The following is a 17856-nucleotide window of genomic DNA, read 5'->3' on the forward strand; positions in this document are numbered from 1 at the left end:
GGAGCTCATGAAATTATGGAATTGTTCGGAGAAAAAGAACAAGAATTGTTCAGAAAGGAAATTGATGATGTAATGAATAATAATGGAGAAAAGAAGTTTTGCTGTTGTTGATATTGTTTTGATTCTACCCTCTAAAATTTTAAAAGTTTTAATATGTTTACATTGATATGAGTTTATTTTAATATGTAATAAGTTGCCATTCATATTCCTATTACTAACATTCACGTGTTTCAATACACTTTATTTGTTATTGTTATATCGTTAATAACTTTTATGAGTAAAGTAGAATAGGAGACTAATTGTATTTGATTCGGCAAAATTATCAACAATTAAGCATTTATAGAATGCCAGGTTCTCATTTTATATTATGATAATAGAAGAATTATGAATAAATTGGTTTTTACAATGGTTTTAATAATTGCAGTATTTTTTTATCAAAGTGCCGATTACCAATTTCATAAGCAGTCCACCTAGAAGCATCTTTTTCATTACTATCAACTCCATGTGAAACAAGAAGTTTGATAATTTCATATTTACCATCACTGACAGCAATGTGAAGAGGTGTTTGGAGCACATTATTTTTTATGTTGCAATCAGCCTGATGTTTTATAAGAATTTTTGAAATTGTTATATTATTCTCCATCACAGCATAGTGAAGAGCTGTATTCCCATCCACATCAATAGCATTAACATTATCAATATAATTAATTAGAAGCTCCAAAATATCTTCGTTATTATATATTGCTGCGCAATGTATTGGAGTTTACTGTTGAAGATTTAGAATTCAATTATTAATATTATGTTTAATGAGAATTTCAGCTATAGTTTTGTAATTACTAATTGCCGCAATATGCAAAAGAGAATTCAGATTGTCATCTGTAACATTAATGTCTGCACCATGAGTTAAAAGGATATCAAGAATAGCTGGCTCATACAATTCTATTGTCTTTTGAAGTAGATTAGTTTTACTGGTCATTTCTAAATTAAGATCTGCACCATGAGATATGAGTATCTCGACCATTTTTTTATTTCGATTGCACACTGCAAAATAAATTTGTGTGCAATCCTCCTCGGAAGTTGAATCATTAATGTTAATACCATTGGCAAGAAGAATTTCTGCAGTCTCAATGCAATCATTCTCCACTGCAACATGAAGCAAAGTTTTTCCATCGCATAATGCTTCTACATTTGCGGCATTAGATATAAGAAATTTAGCAAATTCGTTATTATGAGATCCAATAGCATTATAAAAACATTCAATATCAATTGAATAATATCTCATGCATTCATTTATAATGTCAATGTTTTTTTAACAAGACTGTGAATGATTCGTAGTTATCAATGTCATTTTACACAGAGTGTATTAAAAATATAACATCAAAATCGGAAAATTTAAATCAAAATCAACACTGAAACAATAATATGCAATTCCTCAAATCTTTATTAAAGGTGGATGTGTAAATAGATTCAAATTTTAGAAAAATGTGTAACTTTACAAATAAAATACAAACAAATATAAAAATAATTCTAGAAAATTAGAGATGCTAGGTATTTGAATTAAGTTTTGTGAATACTTGGATCATCAACTATGTTCTGTTTGGATGTCAGGTCATTTAATTTATTTTTAAGGATATTAATCTTTAATCTTTTTATTTTCACAAGATCTCTCTTTGATTCTACTAGTTTGGACAATATCTCTAATTCAATCTTTTCTTTTATCACGATTTCATCGCAAACTCGTGATGCTTTAATAAATTTCAAACTTAAATCTTTCATTTCATAACGTTTTTGTTGTCTAAGCCTTTGTAACTCTGCCATTATGCTATTTTTGTCTGATTCAGCAATCATCATTTGTGTTTCGACGTAATTTAGATGATCTTTTAACTCATCTTCATCCATTTCATAAATTTTATAATCATTTTCGGCTTCTTCAAGTTTCTGCTGGATGTTCATTCTGTGTTCAAGCATCTTTTCCATTTCTCCATTCACTACCTTTTGTGTTGATCGAGTTATTTCTAATTGAGAAGATAAATCAATAATTCTCAATAAATTTTCTTTTTTATGTCTCTTTCTTCTGTTCATTTCTGATCTAGCTGATTTTATCTTGTTTTGCATTAATGACAAATCATTTTTTCGTTTTTCAAGTTTAGAATTCAAATCATCATTAATTTTTTGTTTCTTTTCAATATCTAATTTGATTTTCTGTTCATCTTCGTTTAGTTTATTTATTTTTGCAATGATAATTCCCATGTTACTGTTAATATTATCGATATCGTTCCTCATTTGATCTTTATGCTCGAGAATTTGATTCCTTTTAGACGAAAATGATTCTGACTTCAAATTTTCATTGCTTGAAAGTTCTTTAAATCTTGTTTTTTCATTAGCAATGACTCTTGAGTATTTTTCTGCGTGATTGATTTCTTTTTGAGCTTCTTTCCTAGTAAATGCTATGTCTTTCGCATGAGATTGTATAACATCGCTAATCTGTTTAGAATGTTGTTTCGTTTCTTTGATTAAAGTTTGTATTGATTTTATTTCCTCGATGATCGGGGTAATATTATCTTGATTTAGTTTGTCTTCATCTATTGGGGTAACTGTAATTAGACGAGCTTCAGATGTTGTACAATTTTCTTCAAGTTTTCGAATTTTTTGTTCGGTTGATATTTTTTGAAGTTCCATTTCTGAAATATGAGACTCTGTATCGTCTAATTCTCGTTTAAGCTGTTTTATTTTAATTTCTGCTGCATTTTCTTGTGATTCAATCTGATTGATTTTGTTTAGAAGTTCAATTCCATAATCATTACGCTCTTTATCAAGTTGTTGCTTTGTATCTGCTAATTTCTTTGCATATGCATTTAATCTCGTAAATCTTTTTTCAATTTCTTCCTGGATATCATAAAGTTCTATTAATCTTCCTTTCCTTCTATTTTGGCTATTGATTTCGAACTCAGAAGAGTCCATTAGATTAGCAATTGTTTCATCAATGGATAAGTTTTCCATCGGACCTTCATTCATTCTACTTCGAAATTGCTCCATTTTCTATTTATTGCCTAGTTATATCATATTCTGATCCTTTTATAATGAATTTTTTTAATAACGAATTCTCATCAAAATTGAACATTAGATTGATTTCTTATAAGAGGAGATTTAATTAAAGCATAGGTAAGCAATGTTCCTTTTTCTTATTAATCCTTAAATATGGATTTGAATATATATAAAGCTCATATTATAAGTGGATGATTCAATCATACCTTCATAAATGTGATAGTTATTTCCGGTGTGTGTTAATTAGACTAAAATATATTATACAAATCTAATATTTTTCATCTTCAGATTCAATTTTGTGTCAAAAGGAAGCAACTAATTGAAATTATGCATATCCATAGTTGTGTGTATTTATTTATATTATTTAAATTAAAAGTACGATTATTTGTCAGAAACCGTCGTTAACGCCGCTTCAAAGCATTCATGTCAAGAAGATCTCCAATCCATGTATGTTCTCTCAGCATGAGTGAGCTCAACAGATCAAAAGAGGATTTGACCCATGTTAATACAATGTACGATGAATTATCACCAGAAGAACAAAAAACTAATACTGAAATTAACAGGAAACTGAACAAGCTTCGTTGGGTTAACCTTTCCATGGAGTATAACCGCCAAACACAGCTCCAATATGTATTTCAACACCTTGGAGATAAAGGCAGTAATCCACGCCTCAGAAGTGTAAGAATGAAACCAATGTTCTCAGCCTGGAAGCGTGAAATACTTCGCCAGAAGTGGCGCGAAGTGAGCGAAGCGATAAATTCAGAAAACGTACATAAGAGATTAGATAAGAAGTTTGATTCATTTGCACAACAAAGAGCAACATTATCAGCACGTAATATGGAAAAATCAAACGTTTTACTTAATCCACCAGTCCTTGATCTTCTTGATATGCAAGATCAACTGAATTTCATTGATTCTTTCCAGACTAAAGAGTCTCAGAAGGCAGAATTCTTCAGCCAAGGAATCGATTTCTTACAATCATCTGCTTGCAAGACCATTACTGAAATCCCAGAAACAGAAGACAACGATCCAATTGGCGGCGGCGATGTTCAAAGCAGATTGAGGAGCCGTGGCTTAAACCTTGAAGAAGATAAGCCTCAGAAGCTCTTAAGTGGAGCAGAAAGAGCTTTGAGACAATATCAAGACCACGACCTCAAACAGAAGTCATCTGGCTTAACAAAGACAATTCTCATTATTGTAGCTGCAATTGTTGCAATAGCACTTATTATCTTCCTCATCAAAGGAAAATCTGTTTTTAATACTCCTTCTACACCAGCTGAATGTTTAGTTACTAATACACCAAAGCCAAAACCAACTAGAACACCAAAGGTGACCCCTACACCTACTCCAACCCCAAAGAAAGGTTGGTTCAAATAAATTATAAAATATTTTTTGAATGATCGTTGTTGAAATTCAAAAATAATCTTCTTTTTATTTGATTTTTAACACATAGAATTTATTTTTATAACAAAAAGAAAACAAACATTAATTTTTTCATTTTTCATTGTAGAAAATCCTTCTTCCCTTAGGATACTTGACATACTCATCTCTTGGCTTGATCTTCCTTTCATTTAAGCGGATATATGCAGTGGCCGCTCTCATAAGGTAAATTGAAGGAAGAGGACGATGAATTGAAGCTTGGAAATCCCAATCGTATATTCCATCGTTGACAAAGCCTTGTTTATTAAACAAGCCTTGAAGAGTCTGTCTAATCCAAGAATAATTTGGAGTTTCATCGTATCTAAGGCGACGAATGTATTCATATATTTGTCTAAATTCTGATGGGATACCGAAGCATAGTTGCTCTGGTGTAGTCTGTAGTTTCATTTGTGATATCTTTTCCTGTCTCTCGTCAGGATCCTTGATTTTAATTTTTTGCCATGGCAAGCTACCTCTAAGGAATCTGATAAGAACATACGCTATACTTTCAAGGTCATCACGTCTAGATTGGCTTTCACCAAGATGTGTGTTAACAGATACGTAGTGAGCAGTGCCAATAAGACCATTGTTTGGAGAGTAAATCTGATGCTCCTTGGTTTTTGGATCAATATAGCGAGTGGAGACACCAAAATCGATAGCATAAATTTGTCGTCTATTTTCGCCAAGTCCAATTAAGAAATTGTGGGGTTTGATATCTCTATGCAAAATACCTGATTTATGAATGTATTCAATGCAACGAAACAGTTGGTCACCAATCATTAAAATAGTTTTTAGAGAAAATCGCTTTCCATTTCTCTTAAAGCATGACTCTAAGGAAGCTCCCATTCTTTCCATGACCAAGAATGTAGATTTCTTGTAATCAAAAAGTCCGTATACTTTAGGGATGTTTGGAGATCCTTGTAGCGCAGAATAGCACTTGTATTCGTTTGGTAATTGCGACTGGACTGCATTTCCTGTTTCAAATTTGAGTGCAACAACAGATTGAGTTTCGATATCTTCAGCTTCATATACATCGCCAAAGCTACCACCACCTAAATGTTTCCTGGCGATCCATCTATTGTTGAATGTCACTCCTACTAATCCTTTAGAGCTAAATCCTTGGTTCGCCATACTTTACAATTTTTATTGTTTTGAAAATTGAATGAAATAACGAACTTTTCCGGATTATAGGAAAATTATTAAATATGTATAGTTCTGAACATATTTGATTTCAAAAAAAATCAAAAGAAGAAAAATGATTCATGAAAATGATTGATTTTTTTATTAAAATCGATTTTTCGCCAAAATTTTGGAGGTTTCCGAGGATTAAAAATAAAGAGGATCAATTTATATTATGCATAAATGTAAAATTCTCTCTCCGGAACAAATTCGTGGAAGAATTAATTATTTTTCAAAAGATTCTTTACAAAATGATCGACCATTATTGATATAATAATATATTCCGAGCGTAATAATCAATAATTGAAATCAATTATGCCTCACAAAAGTTGTTTGAGACACGTTTTTTAAAAAATTAATAAAAATAATTTTATTTGTGTATTATTTGGAGAATAAATTCTAAATTGTATAGTATTCAATTCATTTCGCATGAACACAAATTTCAGAGGTAGTTTTGTTAAATTATTCAAAACGAAAAATACAGCTTCGGAATCAAATTAATGTATTCAAAGGCACATTATCTTTTAGTTATCTTACAAATAAAAAGAATATCATAGAAATTCCTCATTCTCTGCATGTAATGTTGATTTCTCAAAAATCATAATAAACCTCCATATCAGCTGTAATAATATCATAACAGGTTCCTTTACATCAATCCTATTAATGTGGTACCTCATTAAATCTTCTATTTTTAAACTTGATAATTAGTAGTAAATTTCTTCATCAGTACTTTAGGATACTAAATATATGCAATTCAGACAATTGAATAAATGTCTTATATTAACAATTAAATTTACATTAATACCCAAAACATTTAGCTGGCATTATTCATTGACAAGGATTAACTATTTGCTATTACGATTAGACATTTAACATCAGCATTACCATAACATTTGATGTCCAAGAATGCAATTTGATCTTGATGATTTCTGATTTAAGAAACACGCACAACTGTTTCAACATATTGATACTTATTAATTAGATGCTCCACACATACTAAATGTCCTATGATTTAGTATTATCCTCATAGTACTTCCAATGTCGTCAAGAATGAAAAGATTCTTTCCAATAACGTGCTTATCTGACTGGTTGTGCTCCACAAGAATCTGATATTTCCTTTGAAATTTTGGATATTTAAGTATAAATTTTCTTCTTCCTCATCTTTGGATTCATTGTCATTTTTATTCTTTTCTTTTCCTTCATCTTCTTTATTATCTTTTGACTCATGATCACTATCTTCTTTAACATTTTCAATATCAAGAATTTCATCTTCGTCAACATTATCTTCTTCGATAATCTCTTCTTTCTTCTTTGACTTCAAAGCTTCACTTTCTGATTCTTCTTTCTTCTTTGACTTTGTTCCTTCACTTTCTGATTCTTCTTTCTTCTTTGATTTATGACTGCGTTCATCATCACTGTCACTGAAATCACTCATGTCATCTTTGTGCTTCTTCTGATTCTTCGAATATGATTCATCTTCAACATCACTGGAGTCAGATGTATTATCCAATAAATCATTATCTTTTCCTCTTTTAGAATTATGGTGTTTTCTCTTAGAATTTGGATGCTTTCTCTTAGAATTCTTTCTGTTCTTCTTATCTTCACCTTTTTTATCTTTCTCTTCGGCTTGTTTTGCTTCCTCCTTTTCTCTCTGTTTTCTTTCTTTCTCTTCGTCAGCTTTTTTCTCTTCTTCTCTTTTGATTCTAATTAGATCATTATCTGTTAGTCTTGTTGGATCCTCGAGTTTCTTTTTATCAAGCATGTTAGCAACAATAGCTGCAGCAGTTGCAATTACACCTACGACATCTGCAATAATAACAAATGCTGAGTTAACCTTTGCAGGAATTGGTTTGAAAACATTAATTGTTGCAATAATTCCAACAACAGCATTAGTTGCATACAATATCATATCAACTAAATTGTTGAGGAAAGAAAAATATGGTTTTCGAACAAATGTTAAAATAAACATTAATATATGTATCGCAGGAAGACATCCAATAATGTTTTTGTGTGCAAGATTTGCTAATGTTGTAATAAGTAAAACTAAAAACTTGTATAAAATTTTAACAATTCCCCAATAAGGATTAAAATATGTTAAGTCTTTGCAATATTTAGCGCCAACAGTATCGACTCTTCTCATTAAGCAATACCATCTATATTCTTTGGAATCTCCATATGCTGGTATTGTTTTGAATTCCTTTCTCGCTCTATATATCAAAACGAAGTACAAAACAGGACATCCGATCATAATAAATGCAACAGCCCAGAACAAAAATATTGTATATATAGGTAAAATATCATAGTCAAAGTAAATTGATGGTTCTGTCTTAACAACACGAATTGGACTACCAGAACATAAATGCGGGCACAGTTCATATGATGGGGCATATCCTTCTTGGAATGTGGAATTTATTGTATTAAAAGAATCTTTATAAATTCCACTATTATTTGCTAGATATTGTTGAAAGTCTTCCCTAAGCATTTTTTCATCAACATTACCTATTCTTGTTGAATGTGTGTTCATATATCCTTCATATCCTGGATATTTTAGCCTTAATGTATCAGCACAAGGAATGCAATGGCCTTGCGTTTTAAGTAATGTATCAATAGCTCTAAATGAACCCCAATAATATCCTGGAGGACATTGTACATTTGTACTATATAAAATTTGAATGAAATAAGTCAATAAGGGAATATAGAAGATATCTAAGAACAATGTGAAAACTGTAAATGTCAATCTTTTTAGAATTGCCTTTATTTTGTATTTAAACTTTCGAGAACATTCACAAAGACCCAAAACACCTGGAATGAAAAGAATAACTCCGAATAATGCACATGGAATAACGACAAAAATGGTTTTTCTAGAGAAATATGAGGCGACAAATAGTCCAATAGCGGCAATTATTTTCAAGAGGTCTAAGTATAATTTTGGCTCCCTAATTTGTATACTTTCTCTCACAGTTTTGAGGTATTCATCCGGATTGAAATTATTGATAATTAACGTCTTTTGTTTGTGGAGATCTTCTTCTGTAGGTGCATATTTGATATCATCAAATACATTTCGCCAACATTTACATGCAAAAAACCTAATTACAAAGAAGAATAATGGTGAAAATATGAAAATTAAAAGTTGAACATAAATCTTGAGTTCAAGGTAAAATATAGCTAACAATGGTGCAATGGCAGGTATATAGATCATCAATCTCAATGGCAAATATCTATGCTTTAATCCTGACATGAAACTTGGTATGAAAGTAACAGCTGAAAGTACCAAAATGATAAGTGCCATGATAAGTCTGAAGTCATGGGAGTTTAGATATCCAATTGCGCCGTTTGCTATTAATGTGATAAAATTTTTCAGAACACCTGCCCATTTCTTGATTTTGGCAGTTACAGGGAATCTATCAAAATCAATTGCAGATCCTATGCTCTGGAAAAACGTGATTAATGACATAATTGCATTTGTTTGACTCAAATTTCCCATATTAATATGATAGATTTTTTTTTCTGAAAGAACCACTTTTCAAATTATTTGATGTGAATTAATTTATGGAATGCGACTCATATCCAGGATTTTTTTGTTCAGCCATCGTGACGATAATTCAATTTGAGAATTTCAAAAGATTAAATAACCATACTTTTCAATTTAAATAGGATAAATTTATTCATTTTCTGGTTTAGTTGTGAGTTCCGCTAACAAATTTCGAACTCGGCATTTAAAAATATTTGCAAAAACGAGCGAAAATACTTTATAGAGAAATCTGTTACATATCAAATATTTCGATAAAAATTTTCAACAAAATCAGATTTTTTTGTAAACTATTTAAATTTTGTAACAGGTTTCGCCATTGTTAAGAGCAATCTGAAGATACTTTCCAATAAAAATTACAAATTAAAGTTGAATGAGTGTATAACGATAAGCGGCTGAAGTTCAGAAAATTCAATACTTAATTGATTTTGGTTTTTCATAGAATTGAGAGTTATTAACTCACTTTGACCAATTAAGACAAGAATTATTTTTTCATTGGCATGGTCATTAAAATATAAATAGAAAATTCAATGTTTTTTTTAATTCACTAAAATTAAGTAAAAAAGACGTTGATATCAGCAGGTTAATATAATTCGAATTTTTGAAAACTAATTCAAAAATTCAAAGTCTGGTAATACTTTTGAATTTATAATTATCGCCAAGAAATATGCTGCTTGGATTCTTTGTTCAAATAATCAAATCAGACATGTTTGATAAATCGAATGATTGCTATAAATTTGTTTCACCAAGGGTACGCCATCAAACTTTTTATAATTACTCAATTCCTGCAGGAAAAATCTTATGCAGTTCCTATAGCACTGTTGTTGCAGCCAATACATCAATACAAGTAGATTATTACTACAACACAATGTATGACTCAGAACCCAGTCATTATGATAATCCATTTGCCATTCTTGAAACAGACAATCAGCAATATTATCAACTTGCAAAAATCTATGCTAAAAATTCATCAGAACCATTCTTCATACAGTTGGTATTAATAACAACTTCTTTAAAAGAATCAACTCATATCTTCTATTCAATGTTCAATACTCATCTCTATTTATGCAAGAAATTCGTTTCTCACCAGATAGTAGTTCCAGAAAAGAAGATAAACTTCACAACACGTATGAATATTGTAACATTTAATGGACGGGGTAGTTCTGCACCGACAACAATAATGGATTGGGCTAGAGGATCACAAATATCAGAAAATGTTATTAGAAAAGAATATGCATCTCTTATCTATGAACAAAAAATAAATGAAGTTGAAAGCATTTTCGACAAAGAAAAATTGTATATGATGCCATATAAGCGTGGCGTGTATACTAAAGCTGAAGTTGAAGAATTCACTAAATTAAATGAACCAATATTTAACATAACAGAGTTTGATCCCTATGATTTATCAGAAGATACAAAAGAATGTATAGTAAATGAAATATGGAATCCGAAATTTGCTAATAGAGATAGTGGATTAAAGTACACAGATTCAAAAGTATTCACCATCAAACCAGGAGATTGCCAATGCTTATATGGCAATTTTGTATTAGATAGCAAAGATGATTTCATAGCAACTATCGAATACAATGATACAATGCATTATTCTGCATATGATTTGCATGTCAGGCCTAATAGAATTATCAAAAAATATGAAAATCCATTTAGTTTGACAACAGAAAAACCTGATGAAAGATTAAGCAATTTAATAAAACTAGAGTGTAAATCAAAGACCGAATCATGTAAAATACAAGCTATTGGCGTTTTACCTCCTCTTCAAAAGAGATTCTTCTTAACACCAATGATATTAGAATCAATATTTACAACAAATATTAGTTTCTCAATTGAAAAAGAAATCATAATAAATCAAGAAGAAATTCAAATGTTTTCAATCACAATTCATAACAAAAAGAAATTTAATGTTAAAGTTAGTAGTAACAATGATAAAATTAACAACTATTTTGCAGCATCAGATTCGAATTCATCAAATGAAACTTCTTTTAATACAATTACTATTTATCCTAGTTATGATATGCACAAATTCATTCTTGAAGAAGAAAACTTTTCCAATTTCCAACTCACTGCAAAAGTTAAAGTTGAAGTTTCACCAGTTGCCGAATCATCAGAAGAAAATACTGATCAACAAGATGAAATCTTTGAAGAAAATTTGTTTTTAAGATTGCCAACAACTGGAGGAGGAACAACAAAACAAGATGTTATTGAATACAACAAGAAAGAAGAAGAGTTAGAGAGAGGACATGGAAAGTTAATTCTTCTCATATCAATTGCTATTACAACAGTTCTTGCAATAGCAATTATTATTTATGTTGTGATTGTTGCGTATCGTGAAAAGAAGAAGAATAAAGATAAAGAAGAAATGAAAGAAGTTGTAGTAACTGATGATGAAAATGAGAAAGAAAATCAAGAAAACAAAGATGAACAATCTGGAAAATCAAATAATTCAAGCGAAGAATCGAAAGAAAAGAAAGAAAAATCAGATGATGCATCATATTCATCAAAGTCAAGTAAAGAAAAATCAAAAGAAAGCAAAGATGATAAAGAAGGAAATGAAGAAGAAGATAAATCAGAGGATATGTCGAAAGAAAATAAAGATGATAAAGAAGGAAAATTGGATGATAAATCGAAAGAAAATGATAATTCAGACCATTATAGTTATTCATATTCAACCAAGAACAGAAATCAAGCAGATGATATGTCAGATGATGAAACAGGAAATTATTCATATGAATCTTCTAAAGCATCAAGTAAAAGTTCTAAAGGAAGAAGACAAAGAAATGAAGAAAAGATGAAAAATGATGTTTCGGATTCTAATTCCGAAGAAAAAAGTTACTCTTACTCATACTCCAAATCATATTCTAAGTCAAATAGTAATTCTGTATCATATACGAGTATTTTCTAATTGCTTATATATATATATTAAAATATATCTGTTTTGAAATTTATATATGATATTTTCATTAATAATGTTTAATCATTTCAATTTTTATTTCTAAGATTTGATAACATTTTTAGTATTCCAAATCAAGAAAAAGTCATAAGTATTGACATTTCAACATAATTTACTTTTCTAATGCTAGAAATAACATAGTATGATAATATCTATACAAATTTTGAAACATATGTACCATATTTTGTTAAAATTACATATTATTTTGAATAAATTCAATATTATTAGATGTAATAGATAATGGACTAGAAGGTAGATATAAAACAATAGGGTTGATTCATACATCTATGCTCAGAGATATGCCAATAGCTGTTTTCAGATTTTTTTTTATTTCCTTCATTTCAAACTCAATCAATAATTTTTACTTCATTTTAAGTATGATACTCACGTTACTTAACAAAATTTCTACGATGTGAACAGATGAAGAAATATCAGAAGGATATCAAAATGACAGTTTAACAAAAACATCATTTATCGCTCTGTGTATGGTAAATCCTGCTATTACTTACAAATATTTGAGTTCCAGCATTGATTTTATAAAAAAATTTTACAAGACTTTCAGCGTAATTGTCGAAACATCATAAGAAAAGATAATATGATAGATCTATTGATATCAGATCTCATTTAAGTATCTATTTTTGAAATTGTAAATTTTGATGTAAATACATAGACCTGTAAATTCGTATAATTAACAAATGTGACTCTAATGATTAAACGAATGACTTCTTTAAACAATCAATTATAATAATTTCTTTTTCTTTATTTTTGCGTATAATTAGTAATGTGCACTAATGGGAGTAAGATGCTCATTCTTTTGATGAAATTTCTACTATCGGTAAAGTTCTATATCTGCTGTTCAAGAGAGCCTTAGTGATATTGATGTTTTCTGATTAGATAATACGCTCGTTGCGATTTCTGCATATTAATTCTTTTGAGGGGGATGATCAACACGTGCTAAATGTCCGGGTTTTGGCAATATCTAAATGTTGATTGTTTCCGAGTTTATGGCAAAAACAAGTTGAAAATGAATAAACCACTAGCAAAAGATACCTAATAACTTATCCGAGTAGTGAAATTTTTGTTGCTCGGAAATAAAGAAATCCTCTCAATTCAGAATTCTATTCAATTTTAGAACAATTCATTGTCATTTTTTTATGCATCCGTTAAAATGTTGTTAGTATGTTTATGCACAGATGGCCCATGACCAAAATTCGAATGAATTATCAAATATTTGAGAGAACAATTTTGCTCAAATTTTTTACATGTCTATACAACAAGATTACTCTCCACAAACTGAAACATCACCAAGGAAGAAATGCTTTGGCTCAATACCTGTTCTTGATCGCCTCACATGTGATATACTCGTTGAAGAAGCCGAGAAAGATATTTCTTCTGGATACACAACAAAGCAAGATTGCAAGTTCATTTCTTCAATAGTAAGAAATTCAATAAACTCCCCAGAAAAACTTCAAAACCTTGAGAATTACAATACTTACTACAGTAAATCTCCCGATAGAGGCTGCACTCCTTCTTTTGCAAAAGATATCCAAATACCGCAGTCAACAAGTGAGCCAGTCATCCACGATAAGTCATCTTTCTTTGAAAGAGAGAAAACCTTATTAATGTCAAAATCATTTACCGAGGAAGCACTCCTTCAATCACCAAAGATAGAACATCAAAAATTAGATAAAGGAGTGATTAAGAGGGCAGAACGAGCCTTAAAACGAAGAGAAAAAAGTCAATCTCTTATTCTTTCTCAGAGTTTACATGAAGAAACAGATATTTATGCTAAGCCTAAACCATATAGAATCGAAAAGACCATACTTCAGGAGTCTCAAAGCAAATTAGAAACAATTCAACATAACGAAGAATTATTAGAGAAAAAAGAGCTCGAAAATTGCTATTACAAACCAATAAATCCTAACATGAAGCTTGTTGAAAGAGCAAGGAAACGCAGATCCGAAAAAGAAAAATAATCAAATAAATCTCAAACAGAAAACAATGAGAAAGTAGAAAACGAATATAAATTCCATCCTTTGAAAGTTCCCAAATACGTAAGTTCTGTTATTTCATGTTTAAATAAATGAAACCTTATTATTATGTTTTTGTTATAAATTAATCATATTTTTGGATTTTCTTACATGAGGTAGGAATAATTATTTGAATTTTGGACTCTGTTTATGTAATTATAGATTTCATCAATATTTGTTTATTCAAGCTTACTTCTGAAGTCTAGCAATACTAGTGGCTAACTATTTATATGTTTCAATCATGCTGGTGCTGCAATTTTAATACAAATGCTGTATTTCATTGAAAAAATCGATAGAAGTGGTCATATGCCAATATTATCTGCATAGAATGTCTTAGTAAATTGCTCATTAGCTGTCTAAATGATGGATTCAATTATTTTCAGTTTTCATCAAAAAGATATGGTTTTCTATTTCTTTTCAAAAAGGTAAATTATCTAATTTTTATGGTATGATAAATCGGATACATAAATATTGCATTTCGTTATGGTTCTATTAAAAAATTTTATTAATATTTAGACAACAAAATAAAATATTACATGGCATCAACACGTGACCTTGGGAATTGGAATGATGGCTTAATCCACTCGCCACATGAGCATTGTGAGCCATACCAGTTGAAATGGCCAAGTTTTATCTTGCACTTTGGACAGTAGATTGTATCATTCATTCTTCCAGTTGCATCGAGCCATTCTGGCTTTTCAACAAAGTAAGAATGGCAACCATTTTCTTTGGAAGCGAATTGTTTCCTCTTTTTTGCAATTGGACGAAGCTTTGTAGCTTCGTGCTGAATGATGTCACTTCCTTTGAATAATGGGCATCTGCATTGTGGGCATCTAAAAACTGTATTTGGATCTATTGGCTTTTCTTGTTTTGCTGCCGATTCATTTTCATCATCAACTGGTGGGAGTTCAACAGGAGTTTCTTTCCACTCATCATTTGGTTGGCTTGCTGGAGTTTGCTCTGCCATTGTTTTTTCGAAAATTTTAATTGAATAGTTTACAATGTTGCGGTAAATGGGCACAAATCATGAAAAATTTCATTGGCTAAAACTAATAAAGAATAACCAACAACTGCAATGTTTTATTTGTGTTTAAAGTTTGGCCATTTTTATTTCTTGTTTTCATCGATCTGATGAGATTGGCTTTACATAACCTATTATTTGACGATAATGGAGAACCATTTAAAATAGTATGCACAAAAAAGATAATAGTCCACAAGGATTTTGATTCTAACTATTTGCACAGATTATTAAGAACTATTAATATGGAATCATTCAAAAATGGGTGCCAGGATCTTGGCTTAGAGTTTATAGAGTATATGGGAGAACAAACTTCTGAAGAAAATCTCAATAAAATTCATCATTATCTACTTGAAATCGACATTCTTAGTGGGTATTTAGTATCAAAAAGCGGACAAAAATTTAATATTATTGGCGGAATTCCAGATATTGATGTTCCTGTATCAGAAAAATAGTTTTCTAAATTTGAAACAAGATTATGATAAAATCTATATTGGTTGTATATTACATTGATGTTTATGTCATATGTGGAAAGCTTTGCAGAAGGTTTTGCGCGTTTTCTCAAAATTATCAGAAATATTTATTTGATTAGATGATCATCCATTAATCATTTGGGAAACATATTATATCAAAGGAGATAAATCTATTGAAATTAGTCTTAAAAGGCGATTACTAAAAAGAATAAGGAATAAATAAAAACTTTATTGTAAAAGGAGTAGTCCTAATATAAGAAAGTAAACAATTTTTTAGTATTTTAAAGATCTACACTCCTTTTTACCATAAATATTCATTCATATCCAATCATCTCAATTTTTTCCTAAAATCTTTCTCATCTTAATCTAAGGAATCTTAAATGAATAAAATCACAATAAAATACAAGACATAACAGCTTTACTGTAGCTTTCCTCTATACGAGATTGATCTTTAACTTTTTCATTGAATACTTTAATAATATAAAGCACAAATAGCTTCTTTCAGCTATAGACAGCAATGTCTGCTATATATCTCTCAGTCTTGTTCATGTTTCAAACCCATAAAACAATGGGTATCAATTACAAAAAGTGACAAAATCAATGATTGACGAAAGAGCCGGATTGATATATTTATTGAACGTTTTCTATGCAAATCCTCAAGAATTTCCACGTATAGGTGAAGATGACGAAAATATTACAATGATGAAACGAATTATCGAATTAAATCCTCAATTGAATGAAAATGAAAGAAATCTTTTATCTTGTTTATATAAGACTATCGTCACAAAGCGTAGAGATGTATTGCGAAGATTTGAAAACGAATTTAATCCAGAATGCCAACAATTTGAAAAACGTTATGAAAAAATTCAAGAATTTCGTGAAACATTAGTATCAGAAGTCGATAAGTATTGCTTAGATCTTTGCCAACTTATCGAAGATCACCTCCTTCCTGTTGCTTCAACTCCAGAATCGAGAATTTTCTATGAAAAAATGGAAGCTGACTATTACAGATACATGGCAGAAAACCACGAAGGTGATGAGAGGCAAGATGCCATCCAAAAAGCAGGACAACATTATGAAAATGCCCTTTCGATCTCAAAGTCAGAGATTTCTTCTGTTTCATCGCTTGCACTCGGTTTAGTTCTTAATTACTCAGTTTTCTTATATGATATGATGGAGAAACACCACGAAGCCATCGAATTATCTGAAAAATCTGTTCAAGAAACAATTGACCTTCTTGATACTCTCAGTGATAAATCTTACACTGAAGCATCAAAGATTATTATGCTTCTTAAAGATAATTGCCAGAATTGGCGTGAAAGATTGTAATTTAATAAATAATATTGATTTGTTATTATCACTGTTATGAATGTTTTTTAATATTTGTACTAACTTTACTCCATTTGAATAATTCAAAATTTTGAATTAAATATTTTCGGAAAAATCTGATTATAAGTTAACAAAACATTTATATTTACATATACAAAACTAATAATATTACTTACAATTCATAAGAAAATGGTAAGAGAAAAGTAGTAGGATAGGATGGGTTGTGTGACTTTTTTTGTAAACGTAAGAATTCATACAATATTGAACGATTTTGTATCATTTAAAATTAACATTATTTTTAAAATAATTTATTTTTTATTCTTACATAAATGACCCAACAAGTAAAACCAGATAAAATAGATTATCGAATTTTAGAGGATGGTGTTCCTGTTTATATTCAAAGATTTAAAGGGAAGCAATATTATAGAATTCTTAATCCTGAATACATAAAACATTTATTTAAAAAGGAAGACTGTGAATTATTAAACGCTAATGAATATGAAAATGCTAAATCAAAACTGAGATATAAATATATTGGAAGTGATGAAAGGTGTAGAGATAAAAATAAAGTTTATTCAGTTTCATATAATGAATGGCACACGTTAGGGATAAGAAAACATTTAGGAGATTATGGGAAATGTTCTGAATTCTTTAAATCTAGTATATACGAGAGAGTAAAAGAAATTAGAAATAATTATTTTCATGAATAAAAAAGAAACTTTAAATATTTTCTTCTGACATTTTTGAATAATTTATTTTTTTAATTCGTAAGAAAATGAGTGGATCAAGATTCGTAACCGTCAATCAATTAATGGATGTTCTTTCACCAATTCTTGAAAATATTAAACAAGTAGATGTTTATTTCGATG

General features: G+C 29.9%; 11 protein-coding genes across 11 annotated transcripts; 5 read left to right on the top strand and 6 right to left on the bottom strand.

The window, feature by feature from the left end:
- Positions 1-400: 400 nt before the first annotated feature.
- Positions 401-643, bottom strand: TVAGG3_1024030 (Ankyrin repeat family; the record flags this gene model as incomplete). The annotated part of the gene is made up of 1 exon (XM_001579008.1): positions 401-643. The coding sequence occupies one exon, from the start codon at positions 641-643 to the stop codon at positions 401-403; it is 243 nt and encodes an 80-aa protein (XP_001579058.1).
- Positions 644-784: 141 nt separating this feature from the next.
- TVAGG3_1024040 (protein ubiquitination) lies at positions 785-1282 on the bottom strand (the record flags this gene model as incomplete). Its single annotated transcript, XM_001579009.1, has 1 exon — positions 785-1282. The coding sequence occupies one exon, from the start codon at positions 1280-1282 to the stop codon at positions 785-787; it is 498 nt and encodes a 165-aa protein (XP_001579059.1).
- A 25-nt stretch (positions 1283-1307) lies between these two features.
- On the bottom strand, positions 1308-3015 carry TVAGG3_1024050 (uncharacterized protein; the record flags this gene model as incomplete). Its single annotated transcript, XM_001579010.1, has 1 exon — positions 1558-3015. One exon carries the CDS (start codon positions 3013-3015, stop codon positions 1558-1560), a length of 1458 nt encoding a protein of 485 aa, XP_001579060.1.
- Positions 3016-3442: 427 nt separating this feature from the next.
- On the top strand, positions 3443-4448 carry TVAGG3_1024060 (uncharacterized protein; the record flags this gene model as incomplete). Its single annotated transcript, XM_001579011.1, has 1 exon — positions 3469-4422. The coding sequence occupies one exon, from the start codon at positions 3469-3471 to the stop codon at positions 4420-4422; it is 954 nt and encodes a 317-aa protein (XP_001579061.1).
- Positions 4449-4503: 55 nt separating this feature from the next.
- TVAGG3_1024070 (STKc CK1 domain-containing protein) lies at positions 4504-5601 on the bottom strand (the record flags this gene model as incomplete). Its single annotated transcript, XM_001579012.1, has 1 exon — positions 4540-5595. One exon carries the CDS (start codon positions 5593-5595, stop codon positions 4540-4542), a length of 1056 nt encoding a protein of 351 aa, XP_001579062.1.
- A 1066-nt stretch (positions 5602-6667) lies between these two features.
- On the bottom strand, positions 6668-9097 carry TVAGG3_1024080 (uncharacterized protein; the record flags this gene model as incomplete). Its single annotated transcript, XM_001579013.1, has 1 exon — positions 6668-9097. One exon carries the CDS (start codon positions 9095-9097, stop codon positions 6668-6670), a length of 2430 nt encoding a protein of 809 aa, XP_001579063.1.
- A 781-nt stretch (positions 9098-9878) lies between these two features.
- On the top strand, positions 9879-12089 carry TVAGG3_1024090 (glycoprotein 38 family; the record flags this gene model as incomplete). The annotated part of the gene is made up of 1 exon (XM_001579014.1): positions 9879-12089. One exon carries the CDS (start codon positions 9879-9881, stop codon positions 12087-12089), a length of 2211 nt encoding a protein of 736 aa, XP_001579064.1.
- A 1310-nt stretch (positions 12090-13399) lies between these two features.
- TVAGG3_1024100 (uncharacterized protein) lies at positions 13400-14226 on the top strand (the record flags this gene model as incomplete). The annotated part of the gene is made up of 1 exon (XM_001579015.1): positions 13400-14113. One exon carries the CDS (start codon positions 13400-13402, stop codon positions 14111-14113), a length of 714 nt encoding a protein of 237 aa, XP_001579065.1.
- Positions 14227-14313: 87 nt separating this feature from the next.
- Positions 14314-15143, bottom strand: TVAGG3_1024110 (protein tyrosine/serine/threonine phosphatase protein; the record flags this gene model as incomplete). Its single annotated transcript, XM_001579016.2, has 1 exon — positions 14700-15134. The coding sequence occupies one exon, from the start codon at positions 15132-15134 to the stop codon at positions 14700-14702; it is 435 nt and encodes a 144-aa protein (XP_001579066.1).
- A 155-nt stretch (positions 15144-15298) lies between these two features.
- Positions 15299-15640, top strand: TVAGG3_1024120 (peptidyl-glutamine methylation; the record flags this gene model as incomplete). The annotated part of the gene is made up of 1 exon (XM_001579017.1): positions 15299-15640. One exon carries the CDS (start codon positions 15299-15301, stop codon positions 15638-15640), a length of 342 nt encoding a protein of 113 aa, XP_001579067.1.
- A 618-nt stretch (positions 15641-16258) lies between these two features.
- Positions 16259-16987, top strand: TVAGG3_1024130 (protein domain specific binding; the record flags this gene model as incomplete). Its single annotated transcript, XM_001579018.1, has 1 exon — positions 16259-16987. One exon carries the CDS (start codon positions 16259-16261, stop codon positions 16985-16987), a length of 729 nt encoding a protein of 242 aa, XP_001579068.1.
- Positions 16988-17856: the final 869 nt, after the last annotated feature.

Source organism: Trichomonas vaginalis, chromosome I (assembly GCF_026262505.1).
Source record: "Trichomonas vaginalis G3 chromosome I, whole genome shotgun sequence".
Taxonomy (NCBI): Eukaryota; Parabasalia; order Trichomonadida; family Trichomonadidae; genus Trichomonas; species Trichomonas vaginalis.